Source organism: Aotus nancymaae, unplaced genomic scaffold, assembly GCF_030222135.1.
Source record: "Aotus nancymaae isolate 86718 unplaced genomic scaffold, 86718_ANA_hifiasm-v0.15.2.pri h1tg000003l, whole genome shotgun sequence".
In the NCBI taxonomy this organism is placed as follows: Eukaryota; Metazoa; Chordata; class Mammalia; order Primates; family Aotidae; genus Aotus; species Aotus nancymaae.
Genome location: NW_026988414.1, coordinates 9,164,316 through 9,178,735, shown reverse-complemented (window position 1 = coordinate 9,178,735; position 14,420 = coordinate 9,164,316). Strand labels below are relative to the sequence as shown.

General features: G+C 43.2%; 1 protein-coding gene across 3 annotated transcripts; it reads right to left on the bottom strand.

Moving 5' to 3' along the window:
* Positions 1–1,601: 1,601 nt before the first annotated feature.
* PDCL (phosducin like) lies at positions 1,602–12,586 on the bottom strand. 3 transcript variants are annotated; one of them, XM_012457872.3, is made up of 4 exons: positions 12,445–12,586; positions 10,522–10,698; positions 6,388–6,569; positions 1,602–4,051 (listed from the first exon to the last, which is right to left on the bottom strand). In XM_012457872.3, exons 2-4 carry the CDS (start codon positions 10,691–10,693, stop codon positions 3,500–3,502), a joined length of 906 nt encoding a protein of 301 aa, XP_012313295.3. In that variant the 5' UTR covers positions 10,694–10,698; positions 12,445–12,586; the 3' UTR covers positions 1,602–3,499. The 3 variants fall into 3 exon arrangements, with proteins under 3 accessions (XP_012313295.3, XP_064234344.1, XP_064234337.1); XM_064378274.1 differs by having other exon boundaries at positions 12,459–12,586; XM_064378267.1 differs by lacking the exon at positions 12,445–12,586 and having other exon boundaries at positions 10,522–11,932.
* Positions 12,587–14,420: the final 1,834 nt, after the last annotated feature.

Below are 14,420 nucleotides of genomic sequence, written 5' to 3'. Positions count from 1 at the left end.
TTTTAATAAGGAAACCAAAAACAGGGAGCACTTGTTCTGCCACACTCACTCAGCTTAATCCATAGGCCAGTGAGTCTCAAACTTGAACAAGCTTCAGAATCACCTGCAGGGCTTGTAAAAACAGTTTGCTGGGCTATTCCCAGAATTCCTGATTCAGAAGGTCTAGAGTGAAGCCTGAGAATTTGCATTTCTGACAAGTTTCCAGGTGACACTGAGGCCACCGCTGCTGCTGCTGCTGCTGCCCCGGGTACCACACATGAGAACCACTGTCCCAGAACAACTCCACAAAATAGGTTTTGTTTCCATTGTACAGATGAGGAAACTGAACATCAGGAAGGCTAGGTTTCTCACCAGAAAGAAGCTATACCACTAGACTGTCAGATAGGATTTGAACAAAGAGCTCCCTGAATCCAAAGCCAATGCTGCTTCCACTACACCGGTTAGAGATTTAACACTCCAGGCCTGCCGCAGTGGCTCACAGCTGTAATCCCAGTACTCTGGGAGGCAGAGGCGGGCGATCAGCTGAGGTCAGGAGTTGGAGACCAACCTGGCCAACATGGAGAAACCCCATCTCTATTAAAAATACAAAAATTAGCCAGGCATGGTAGCTGGCACCTGTAATCCCAGCTACTGGGGAGGCTGAGACAGAATTGCTTGAACCCAGGAGGCGGAGGTTGTGCCACTGCACTCCAGACTAGGCAAAAGTGAAACTCCATCTCCAAAAAAAAAAAAAAGTCTAGGATTTCTCTATTACCATTAATTAATTTTTTTTTTTTTTGAGATAGGCTCTCTGTCACCCAGGTTGGAGGGCAATCATGGGTCACTGCAGCCTTGACCTCCCAGGCTCAAGAGATCCTCCTGATTCAGCCTCCCACGTAGATGGGACTACAGGCACAATACCATGCCTGGCTAATTTTCTCTATTGTTTTTGTAGAAATGAGGTCTCGCTATGTCTGCCTCAGCCTCCCAAAGTGCAGGGATTACAGGCGTGAACCACCACACCCAGCCCTATTGTTTAATTTTAGAACTTCTGTTCTTGAAAAGCAAAGTCAAGTTCCCTGTGTATGAGTGCATAATATATTCTCATTTTCAATGAGAACAGAAGATGGTTTGTAAAAGCTATTTTTAAGTGTCCCTATCTGCCCAGTAATTCCTCTTCTAGAAATCTATGAGAATAATCCAAAATATAGTGCAAAACACAAAGGCGTTAAGTGTTTAACAAAAAACTGAGATTCTAAATACCCAAAGTAAAGAGAATGGTTAAGCCAGGCAGGGTGGCTCACGCCTGAAATCCCAACAGTTTGGCAGGCCGAGGCGGGCAGCTCACCCGAGGTCAGGAGTTCGAGAAGAGCATGGCCAACATGGTGAATCCCCGTCTCTACTAAAAATACAAAAATTAGCCAGGCATGGTGGTGTGTGCCTGTATTCCCAGCTACTCAGGAGGCTGAGACAGAATTGCTTGAACCCAGGAGGCAGAGGTTGCAGTGAGCAGAGATCACACCACTGCACTCTAGCCTGGGTGACGGAGCAAGACTCCGTCTCAGAGAAAACAAACAAAATAAATAAAGAAACTGGTGAAATAATTGTATATCCAAATGAAATATTATGAAGCCACTGAAAATTGTTTATTTAGAATTGTTGAAACATCAAGTATTTATGATACAATACTAAACAAGGCAGAGCACAGAACTAAAATCAGTAAGTATTCAATGTTTTAAAAAAATTGAAAAAAGACTGAAAGGAAATAAGCTAGACTAATAATAGTTCCCTTCTTCTAATAATTTTCTGTACATTCCACATTCCACCCTTTCTATAATGAGCTTTTCTTAGTTCAAAAAAAAAAAAGACTTTTTATGTTGACTAAATACAACAGATACTTTCAAAACACTTTTACAGTTAGTCAATTCCTGAAAAGCCAGGAAAATCAAAATTGTGAATTTTAAAGCTAATATTTGGCCAGGCGCGGTGGCTCACGCCTATAATCCTAGCACTTTGGAAGGCTGAGGTGGGTGGATCACCTGAGGTCAGGAGTTCAAGACCAGCCTGGCCATGATGGTGAAACCCCATCTTTAAAAAAAAAAGAAAAGAAAATAGCTAATATTTAATTTCAGATTACATTTCCCCTGACCCTAGAATATATATTTTTTAAGTTTAAAAAAAAAAAAACCTCAAATGATAATTATTATAAATACATAGAAAAAAGGCTAGAAAAATGACTAGAAATATGACAACAGGGATTAATTTTGGTTGGTGGAATTATATGGCTTTTAAGTCTTAACAGTTTTTATTACATTTTCTATAATAAATAGCTGTCACTTTTGTAATTTAAAAAAGTATTTGCTATCTTTCTTTTTAAGAGACAACTATCAAGCAAATTACAGCACATTTATATGACGGAATATTAACACACATTTTTTAAAAGTTGTAGAATATTTAATAATATGAAAAAAGGTCTGATATATTATTGGCTGACCATACTATAAAACAGTATGTTCAGAATGATCCCATCGTCTTGTTTAAGAACAAACAAAATATCCATGTATACACAGAAAACACCTGGGCAGGAAGGAGACCAAAATATTAATAGTGTTTCACTCTAGGTGGTAGGATTAGAGATTATTTTAATTTTCTTATTTTTGCTTCTGTTTTGGTCAATTTTCCTCTACCGAATAAAAGTTTTCCAATATGCAAAAAAAAAAAGTTTTAAAAATAATCTAGGTTAAACAAAAAGTTACCTTGTTAAACAAAAAAGAGACAAAGACAAGCAGGGGCATCTTACTGAAAGATCCTCCTTTACAGAGTTTCCAGCCCCACTCCAGCTCTAATGTTTACATCCATAAAGTACTTGTCTTCCAACGTCACCAGGTCAGTCAGCATCGACCCTTCCCGCTGTGTCAGACTTAGGAATGCTGGAGGAGGACATCAAATCCAGCAGCAGAGGCCACCCCTCCTGATGAGGTAAACATGCGTCATCTGGAACCTTTAAACAAGACCCTGGTGGAGAAGGGGGTCTAGGAGAAAAAAAAAAAATCTAACCACTGTCTGGAGCTATGGATCTGATTACAAGTAAATATAGTTTACAATCACTTGATTAAAAAAATGCACTATTTATATTGCAAATAACACACTACCTACAGAATTATACTCTCAAACTTGGCAGAGATCCCTGAGATCATCTGAAGACAATTTCCAAGACACTGTCTTTAGGATGCTTCGTAAATATTGACTGGAAACAATAACAGAGATGTCACGCCAGAGAATCTTAACTAAACAGTTTGAAAGCCTGGCTTCCTGTTTATCCAATTTCAAGTCACCTTACTGCTAGCCACAAGATTATTCAGCATTCTGATTTAATCTAAGAATTTCTTGGTTTTACACAAAATAAATGGGACTACAAAGAACAGCTGAAAAGCCAGAAGACAAAGGAGGAACAAAAATAAACAATGACTTGTATATTCCAACCCAAACAATGAGAAATCTATGGAACCAGACTATCAGTTCAATCTATTTCCAGATCGCTATCCTCACTGTGACAGGTGGCAGAGTTACGCACAGATGTCAGCACCAAGACTTCCTTTTCTGGGAGTAATCCAAATTCCTGGAGAAAAGCTTCAAGGTCCACAGCAAAGAAATCTTCCCCTAGCTGGTCAGTAACACGAACAAAATTGCCGATCAATTCACCCCCCTTATAGATAAGCAGGGCAGGAAGGGCGTTCCTGGTGAAGCGACTGCTGGCACCAATAACTGAGCTCTTCACCCTGCAGAACTTGACAGCTGGGTACTCTGCGGCAAGGCAGATCATGCAACCATTCATGGCTTCGGTTCCCGGAATGCCATCCTCATAAATATGAACCATGATGACAGTGCTTTTCTGTTCTTTATCAATCATGTCTAAAAACCCTTCTCCACTGGGGATCTCGAAAACCTGCTTGAATTGGGGCCCCTTGTGAAGCTGCTGCCGCATCTCTTCCATTCTCTGCTTCCGGTACTGCTGCAGAAACTCTTCATCATCTTGGTCCTCATTCATCATGGTAAACTCCTTCAGAGTCATCTGCAGGCGGACCAGCAAGTGAGCATAAGTATGAAAACTGAACACTCGTGATAACGGTTAATATGGGCTGGGCGCAGTGGCTCACACCTGTAAGCCTAGCACTTTGGGAGGCCGAGAAGGGGAGATCACTTGAGGTCAGGAATTCAAGACCAGCCTGGCCAACATGGCAAAACCCTGTCTCTCCTTAAAAAAGAAAAAAAAATACAAAAAATTAGCCAGGCATGGTGGTGTGCGTCTGTGGTCCCAGCTACCAGGAGGCTGAGGCACAAGAATCGCTTGAACCCAGGAGGCGGAGGTTGCAGTGAGCCAAGATCATGCCACTGCACTCCAGCCTGGGCAACAGGGCGATACCTTGTCTCCAAAAATAAAAATAAAACAACTAAATAGTTAACATGTACTACATGCTGATAATATATGAGGCACCATACTAAGTACTTTATATGCATTAAATCTCCAGGAATTCCACAACTCCATTGGGGAGGGACTTTTAATAGCCCCATTTTATAAATGAGGTTCCAGAAACTTGACATTATTTGACAAGTGCACCCAGTAAGTGTAAGACCAGGACTCAAACAAGATTTTAAAACCCATGATTTTAACTACCCTATCACATCGCCTCTCAATCCAAATAGCATCATAATCACTTCATGAGCTTACTTTTTGTCAATCTTGACAATATTTTATCCACTTTTTTAAAGAGAACACAACATAGAATTTTAGAAAGGACTCTCATAATCCCTGCCCCACACAATCCCCCCCCCACACACACAGTCATATGGACTCTAAAAATTCTTTTTATTACCAGTCACATACTGAAATAGTTTTGCTTTTATAGCAGCAGCTGTGGGTGTACCAATTAAGCTATAACCTGCTTTTGAGACTTAGCATGGTTCTAAGTATTTCCTCATGTTTCCAAATATTTTTATGAAATTATATACAATGTGTCATTTTGCTTAACCACTTCCCTAATTCTGGCATTCAGACAGTTTCCAGTTCTGTTCTACTGCAGATAAATCAGCAGGACAGGAACAGCTTCTTTCAAGACTGATCCATGTGATGATATGATATTGCCTCATTCTGGCCTCTCAGCGTAAGGAAGCAGCTGTGAGTGGCGGGCACAATGTCCAAGAGACAGCTTCAGCTACAAAAGCATCTTCCTTCTGCCCTGATGCAGCAATGCATCCCTGCTCCTCGAATAAATCCTAACTCTGCCTAATGTTGTCTATATTAGGGGATAGGGAGTGGGACATCACACAGATCAGAACACATGTTACTGTATCATAACCAGCAACATTCTAAGTTCGCTATTTTACTTATTGCCGATTTTCTTCCCATCTCATAGCCCTCCACTCCATCTCAGTCTTCTTCTGACATACTGAAGTCTTTGGCTAAGTCTAATGTCTAAAATCACCCTCCTGATCAAGGTGAATGATTCCCAGCTTAATCCTCTTATCTGCTCTCTGATGCTGTGTGATATTTTAGCTTTGGGTCATAGCTAAGTGATCTCAAGCACTCACAGACATTCATCCACAGTCTGAGGGCATCCAGGGAAATAGTGAATCCCTTTTAATACTGATTGAATAAGAGGCCATCAGGGGCCAGGCATCATGGCTCACACCTGTTATCCTAGCACTTTGGAAGGGTGAGGCAGGAGGGTCACTTCAGCTCAGGAGTTCGAGACCAGCTTGGATAACATAGACCCTGTCTCTATTTAAAAAAAAAAAAAAAAGGCTATGAGGGACCTACTTCCAAGTATCTTCCAGAGTATCTGTTTGCTTATTATAATGCCTCCTTAAATTCCCATGAATAGGCTTCAGATAAAACAGCAACATCATGGAAAAAACAGGAAAATTTGGGTTAGAACCCTAGCTCCTACTAGAATTTACCAGTTGCACTGCCCTGAACAAAGTCTCTAATGCCCTCTAAGCATTGCTTTCATAATCTGTAAAAAGGGGATAATATCACCACCCTCAGAGAGTTATTTCTGGACCGAGATAAAATCTCAATAAAAGAAGGAAAACTAACATTTACTGAGCACTTTCAATAGGCCAGACACTATAATGGGCATATTAACCACATAGCCCTGTTTGGGGAGGATACTGACATCATTTAACCATTGAAACACCAGATTCAAAAGGGAAGATTCTTTCCCAGGTCACTAGTAGCAGAACTGAGATTCTAAGCTGGGTATATATGAGTTTTGACATGGCTCTATGATTTCTACAGCACTGCACAACTTTTTGGAGGCCAAATCAAGCATCCTCCACCTCCTGATCACTCATCCGGCTCTAGCAGTCAGAGCAGCTTCTAAGAACAGCCTGGGTAGTGCTAATTACCTTCCCACTGATCTTCTCCTGGAGGTCCTTCTGTTTCTGTTGCTCCTCTTCTTCATCCAGATGGGACCTGCAAGTCATTGATAGCTTCTTGATCAGCCTTTCCATCTCCCGGCACTGCTCCTCCCTCTGTTCTGTCTCCAACTGCTTGAAGCGGCGCCAGTCATTAATCACACCTTTTGGGCCTGAGTAGGGTGAACACGGATGTGACCGAGAAGAATGGGCAAGGAGTTATGGACCAGCTCACATCTGTAGGTAGGAGTTCACATCTGTCTGATGCTGAGAAAGGCTGAGTGTATGATTGCTGAGAAATGCTGAGTGTATAATAAATTATACTGTTTGCTAAGAAGGACAAAGGCAAGGAAAACCTAGCTGCCCCCCCCAACCACCCACCGCCAAGTAGAAAACTGCTTGGGGCATTCTTAAGTAGCAAAGCAGTATTATGTATATCATACACCAGTTAAAACAATTCTTTAAGCACGGAATATGTGACCCTGCCCCCGGGGCTGCCTCGTGGAGAATACTTTCTGGTTTGTCCTTTATCAGTGGTAAGTAGGCACCAGCTGCCTACCTAGTCTATCTTGGTTCTATGAGAAAACACAGGACACCTGCTGTTAATAATTACCACCTGTTCAGAGAGAATAACTCTCTGAACATGGTCACACCTGTTCAGAGAGAATAACTCTCTGAACATGGTCACACCTGTTCAGAGAGAATAACTCTCTGAACATGGTCAGAGTCTGCTCGCAGCCCTCCGCCCAGAATGCTGTCAGCCCCTGAAGCTCTCAGCTCAGAAGGCTGTTGGCCCCCCGGATAGGACCACTTTGCTTTTCTATCTGGGTGTCTATTTCTTAATGCCTTCACAGCTCAGGGTCTCTACTGCCGAGCTGGTCTCGGTAGTCTGAAGCTTGCTCCATCTACTGCACAATGATCATAGGGGCCTCTGTGTACTTTGCCACAGGGCAAAGCGGCCTATACACAATGACATGCCCTACAAGTCTGCAACAGGTGCCAAACTAATGCCCAACACTAGGAGATGAGTTTAAAAATTATGATTCATCTACTCAAAGGAAAGTAAAGCAACTCTCAGAAAGAATGAAGCAGCTCTATGTTTCCTACCATTAAAGATATTTCAAATAGGCTGGGCGCAGTGGCTCACGCCTGTAATCCCAGCACTTTGGAAGGCTGAGATGGGTGAATCACCTGAGGTTGGGAGTTCGAGACCAGCCTGACCAACATGGAGAAATGCCATCTCTACTAAAAATACAAAATTAGCCAGGCAAGGTGGTGCATGCCTGTAATCCCAGCTACTCAGGAGGCTGAGGCAGGAGAATCGCTTGAACCCGGGAGGCAGAGGTTGTGGTGAGCCGAGTTCACGCCACTGCATTCCAGCCTGGGCAACAAGAGTGAAACTCCGTCTCAAAAAAGAAAAAAAAAAGATATTCCAAATATATCAGGTTATTAAAAAAGCAAAATATAGAATATCATGGCATAACCCTCTAGTTTCTATAAAAAGAACTTAAAATATTTATGTACATAGATATGCACATATGTTGATGTATACACTTGTATCATCACAGAAAAAGAGCTTGCAGGATATGAAAACTGTTAACAGTGGTTGTCTCCAGGTAATAGGATCTAAGGGGGCTGGCGGGAGAGATCTTTTACTTTTTTCTTTCTATACTTCTATAATATCTGCATTTTTTGTAACAAGATTGTGGCAGGCTGTATTATTGTTCTGTTATTCAAGCTACCCTTAACCTCCCAAGCTCTGTGCTGCCAAAGGACTTACATGTCCTTGCCCCTTGCTATGTGACTTGTAGTACCCTCCTGTGGGATGAGTACATACATCCCCAGCCCATTGATGCTGGGCTTGACCATGTGACTTGCTGCCCAATGGGACTGTGAGCAAACATGAAGTATGGCATGTGTGAGCCATTCCATGTTTCCAACAGCTCCTCTCTTGCTCTCTATGCTTCACCATGAAAACAGTGTGTCCCAAATAGAGGGACACAGCCAAATTAAGGCTGTTACTCCTTCAGCCTAGCTCCTGAATGAGAAAACATATGAAGCATAAGCAGAGCTGCCACTGACCTACAGGCTGCATGTAACATGACTGAGAAATAACCTTTGTTGTCATAAACCACTAAAGCTTTAGAGTCTTTTGTCACCACAGAAAAAAACATATACAAATCTATATGAAGACAACTTTAAAATGCTCCCAAAAAAATAAGACTTGAATAAATGGAAAAGCAATACCATGCTCCTGAATAGGCATACTCAACATCACAAAAGTGCCAGTTATCCCTAATCTATATCTTTAATGCATTCCAATGAAAATACATGAACACACGTATGTCCTGCTCCTAAATTTCCCTTGGAAAAAATAAAGCAAAAGTTAATTGAAGTGGATCTAGCCTTACCAAATACTAAAATATAACACTACAATAATTAAAAGCAGCATAACATAGCCCAGTACAAGACAAATCAATGGAAGAGACTACATAGTACAGCTAAAGACCCAACATAAACAGAAATTCAGTACCTAATGTGACATCTCAAAATAAAGATGGTTTATTCAATAAGCAGTACTGAAACAACTGAGTAGCAACATTAAAAAAAATTAAGTTGGAGCCCTACTTCACCCTGCACCAAAGTGAATTCCACATGAATCAATATTTAAGTGTATAAAATGAAATTACAAAAATACTAATGAAAAGTATAGGAGAACATTTTTTTTTTTTTTTTTTTTGGAGACAGAGTCTCACTCTGTTGCCCAGGCTGGAGTGCAGTGGCATGATCTTGGCTCACTGCAACTTTAGCCTCCATGGTTCACGCAATTCTCCTGCCTCAGCCTCCCAAGTAGCTGGGCCTACAGGTGCATGCCACACCCAGCTAATTTTTTGTATTTCAGTAGAGATGGGGTTTCACTGTGTTGCCCAGGCTGGCCTTGAACTCCTGAGCTCAAGCAATCCATCAGCCTCGGCCTCCTAAAGTGCTAGGATTATAGACGTAAGCCACTGCACCTGGCCAGGAGAACCTTTTTATACAGCAAAGTGAGGCCCTTTATAAAGTAGAGTGAAGAAACGCCTTTTAAGTTAAAAGCAAAATTAAACTATAAAACACTTTTAAGCACATAAAAATAAAAATCTTCATCCAGGAAAAGAACATAAAAGTCAAAAGACAATAAACAAAGAAATATTTACAACTCATATCACAGACTAATTTCCTTTATAGCTCCCCAAGAAGAAAAAGACTAATCACCCATTTTTTAAATAAGCAAAAGATATAAAAATCTCTCTTAAAATTATGAAAAGAAGTTTAGGTTCCCTCTTAAAAAGAAAGATGGGCCTGATGCATTGGCTCACACCTATAATCCAACACTTTGGGAGGCTGAGGCAGGAGGACTGCTTGAGGCCAGCAGTGTGAGGCCAGCCTGGCCAACAAAGTGAGACTCCATCTCTAGAAAAAAATAAAATAAATTAGCTAGCCATGGTGGCAAGTGCCTGTGGTCCCAGCTTTTTAAGACAGGACCCTTACGGAAGCTGAGGCAGAAAGATCATTTGAGCCCAGGAGGTTGAGGCTGCAGTGAGCCATTACCACACCAAGGCACTCCAGCCTGAGCAACAAGGCAAAACCCTGTCTCCCCGACCCCCAGAAAAAGGGTGGGAATGGGGGGAATAAATAAACCTACAATGAGTTACTACAATATCGAAGATCAATGAGTTTCATAACACAGTAGGAGGACAAGTATATGGACAAACACGGATTGCTGATTAAACTATAAATTACTGCCACCTCAACTGATAGCAATTTGATAACATTAAAATGTTCAAGTGTAAAGATGCCATTTTTAGGAATTTGTACCACCCATATACTCATACTTGTGATTTATGAGATATCAAACTGTTAATATGAGATGCAGGATTCAAATCCAGGCCAGTCTGTGTTCATCACCACGCTGCTATGCAGATGCATTTGTATTGTGCACTAAAAGGCTAGACACATACATAATGAAAAAGCTAGGTTATCTCTGAAAGTGGGACCAGAGTGAAAAGTGATTAGACGACTTCTAATTAATATGCATTTAATGTACATTTTTTAAGCCTGTTCTCAGAGCCCAGGGTTTCTCAGTACCTGTGTTAACTGAGATGCCTTCGCCTGCCAGCTCAGCCTCTGCAGGCACAGAACTGCTGGCCGGGGCGCCTCTGCCTCGGTCCTTGTCCTCATGGTCACTGTCCTCATCCTCACTGCTGCTGTAGTAGTACTGCAGTTTCTCCCCCAGCAACTTATCATCAAGGGTGGTCATGGCGCCTGGAAAAAGAAAACATATCAGGTTCTTTGCTGATTTGAGCCAGACAGACATGAATCTGAAGCACAGGGAGCTTGCCTGTGCTGAGATCCTACAATTCACAGGACACTAAAAGTGATTATTTTCATAACCAGAATCTTAACAAATCCCTACCATTACCCTGTGTGTTAGGGCTTATCACACACTTTTTACAAAAGGTAAAACTGAAGCTCAGATAAAGGAAGTTTCTTCACCAAGCTTTACAGCAAATGGTGGAGCTGGGACCAGACCCCAGGGATTCCTCACTCCAAGAGCCTGAGGTATAATTACTCTCATCTGAGTAAGTATACAAGCCACCTGCACTGGCTTGGAGGAATCTACTGACTAGTGGTTTTATCTGCGCTTTTAGTTTTCCCACCCTAAGACTGCTATATAATTGAAAAATTGGGAAAGAATCCTCAGGAAAAACTCCAAAAAGTAGCATCAAGAGTACAATGCTGAGTCACTATTTGTCTAGGCAATCACTCTGTCTCTAGCCTCCAACTTCCCAGTCAATACCCTGAGGGCTTGGATAGATGGTCTCTGAAACTCTACCTATTCTGACAGGTTAAAAGAAGGGCCCATACAAAGATTTTAATAACTCAAGTGTTTAAAGGACCATGATGTCCGGGCGCAGTGGCTCACGCTGGTCATTCCAGCACTTTGGGAGGCCGAGGCGGGTGGATCACTTGAGACCAAGAGTTTGAGATCAACCTGGCTAACATGATGGAACTCTGCCTCTACTAATTAAGAAAAAATCCAAAAATTAGCCAGGTGTGGTTGTCCCAGCTACTCAGGAGGCTGAGGCACGAGAATCGCTAGAACCCAGGAGGCAGAAGTTGCAGTGAGCTGAGATCATGCCACCGCACTCCAGCCTGGGCGACAGAGCGAGACGAGACTCTGTCTCAAATAAAATAACCAAAAAAAAAAAAAGGACCATGATTAGAGCCAGTCTTCTGCATCAGAAAAAGCCAAAGGCATTCTGATGAAAAGATGCAGCTTAGCCCCCAGAGGCCTGCTTGAGAATTCAGCAGGAATAGGGGCTGGGGTCGGGGGAGGAACCCCTCTAGAACTCCTTCCCCTAAGCAGTCCAACATTATGCTGCCTTTATTAAAGACTTATCACTGGGCCTATCACACTCCATTTACAAAGTGACTCCCACAGGGCAGAGAGCTCTTGAAAGCAGGGACCTCCAATCACTATCTCCATCCCCAACGCCCAGCACAACCCCGCTGCACCATTTGCTAAACCCGTATACAGGCAGCCTGGGTCAGTGGAAGAATCGGAGGACCCCAGCAGTCAGAGGCAAAGGAGGCAGGGAGCATAGAGAGAAAAGTACCACGGAGGTATCAGGGAGGGGCAAAACCAAACTTAAAGGACTAGGAAATACCAGGAACGGGCCAAGCTGGGAAGCACAACGGCGGCGGAGAGGAGGGAAGAAAGTGCGCTCCTGAGGGAGGGGCCGCTGCAGGGAGGAGACGAGGGCGGGCCCCGTGGAGACGCGAGCAGAGGGGGGTCCCCGAAAAGGCAGCGGAGGGGCGTGCGGAGGTTTTGGGGGAAGCCTGGAAAAGCCCGAGGAAGGTGGGGAGGAAGGTGGGGCCAGCGGAGGAAAGGGGCGGAGAAGACGCGGAGACCTTGGGGGTCGAGACGGCGCGAAGAGGCAGTTTTACCCAAGCTCGCCAATCCCACTCCCACCCGTAGTACTCAGCCGCTGCGGCTTTCCGGCGGACCTCAAAGCAGTTACCCGGCCTAGCTCCGTCCGGATGCCTGTAGGCGAGCAGCTCCGGGAGCCGGAAGGAATCGAGCACTCACTTAGAGGAAGAAAAGTGGGTCAGCGCCCTGACTGCTAAAGAGAAAAGCCGCCGGAGCCCGACTGCGTGGACCAATGAGGCGGCCTTCTTGCGTCGTGGCAGATGCGCGCTGTCCAATCAGAAGCCGCTGCTCCCGGGGGAGGGGAGGGGGAGAAGCTACGGGTCCTACCTCGGAACAAAACACCTCGACAACTACGCTTTCCTAATTGCTTTGTTTTGATCTGGACAACGAAAAACTGAATTATATGACCCAGCTTTGGGAAATAAGCAAAATGTATTCACTTCCCTTCAAAGTTTCCGAAGCCATTCCAAATGTGTTTTTTATTGGTTCTTCATCGCATCACGTCTATTAGACGGAAAAGTGACTCAGAGACGTTCAGTAATTTGCCCGAGAACACAAATCCCTCAAGTACAGAGCGTGGATTAAAGTTTTTAAAAAGCAGTAGCAGCCAGGATGGGTGGCACACGCCTGTAGTACCAGCTACTCAGGAGGCGGGGGGATCGCTGAGCCCAGGACTTCGAGGTCAGCCTGGGCAACAGAGGAGGAACGTAATGTGAAATCCGGAATTGGCTCCTGGTATAGAAAAAGGACATGAGGCCGGGCGCGGTGGATCACGCCTGTAATCCCAGCAGTTTGGGAGGCCGAGGCAGGCGGATCACCTGAGGTCAGGCGCTCAGGACCAGCCTGGCCAACGTGGCGAAACCCGGTCCCTACTAAAAAAAATACGAAAATTAACCGGGAGTGGTGGCGCACGCCTGTAATCCCAGCTACTCAGAAGGCTGAGGCGGGAGATCGTTTGAACCTGAGAGGCGGAGGTTGCAGTGAGCTGAGATCACGCCACTCCACTCCAGCCTGGGTGACAGAGTGAGATTCTGTCTCAAAAAAGAAAAAAAAAGGACATTAATGGGACATCTGACGAAATTTGAATAAGGGCTATTAACTCATATTAGTAGTATTATATCAATAATTTTAATAATTATACTACCATTATGTAAAATGTTAACCTTTGGAGATGCTATTTGATGAGTCGAGGGAAACGCTATCTTATTTTTGCAACTTTGTTTTCTTTTTCCAGGTGAAGGCCATATTATGATATTTTGCAACTTTTTTTTCCTTTTTCCTCAGACATACCTTGTCTGTTTTTGCAGCTTACTTACTATTTATCTATTTATTTATCTATCTAGCTTATTTATTTATTTATTTATTTATTTATTTATTTATTTATTTATTTATTTAGAGATGGAGTCTCCCTGCGTTGCCCAGGCTGGAGTGCACTGGCACAATCTCGGCTCACTGCAGTTTCCGCTTCCCAAGTTCAAGCATTCTCTGCCTCAGCCTCCTGAGTAACTGGGATTACAGTCGCCCACCACTAGCCGGGCTAATTTTTTGTATTTTTAGTAAAGGCAGGGTTTCACCATGTTGGCCAGGCTGGTCTTGAACTCCTGACCTCATGATCCACCCACCTCGGTCTCCCAAAGTGCTGGGATTACAGGCATGAGCCACTCCTCCCGGCCTGCAACTTTTTTAAAACCTAAAATGACTTCAAATTCTAAGCCCTTGTTAAAGTATCCAGTACACAACCGTGAAGTTGCTCATAGAAAGCTTAAAATTGAATCATAGAAAATGTTCTAGAAAGATACACTTTAAAATAGGGCTCTTAATTTGGGACAGGGGATCTTAATTTGTGGTTCTAGGACCACCTGAAATTGCAAATTTATGTATGTGCCTGTTTTTCAGAGAGACTGTTTGTTGAGGCTGTCAGAGGAGTCAAAAAATACCACACACATGCACACCCATTCAAGAGCATTGTATTAATAAGTCCGTTTTCATACTGCTAAAAGTAACTGCCCGAGACTGGGTAATTTATATAAAGGAAAGAGATTTAATTGACTCA

Bases quoted from the DNA above. Each gene is read 5' to 3' on its own strand.
- PDCL (XM_064378267.1), bottom strand. From the start codon at position 10,750: ATGTCTGTCTGGCTCAAATCAGCAAAGAACCTGATATGTTTTCTTTTT. The intron at 6,570-10,521 runs GTACTGAGAAAC...CACCCTACTCAG, and splicing joins AGGCATCTCAGTTAACACAG to GCCCAAAAGGTGTGATTAAT. The intron at 4,052-6,387 runs GTAATTAGCACT...GTCCGCCTGCAG, and splicing joins AGGAGAAGATCAGTGGGAAG to ATGACTCTGAAGGAGTTTAC.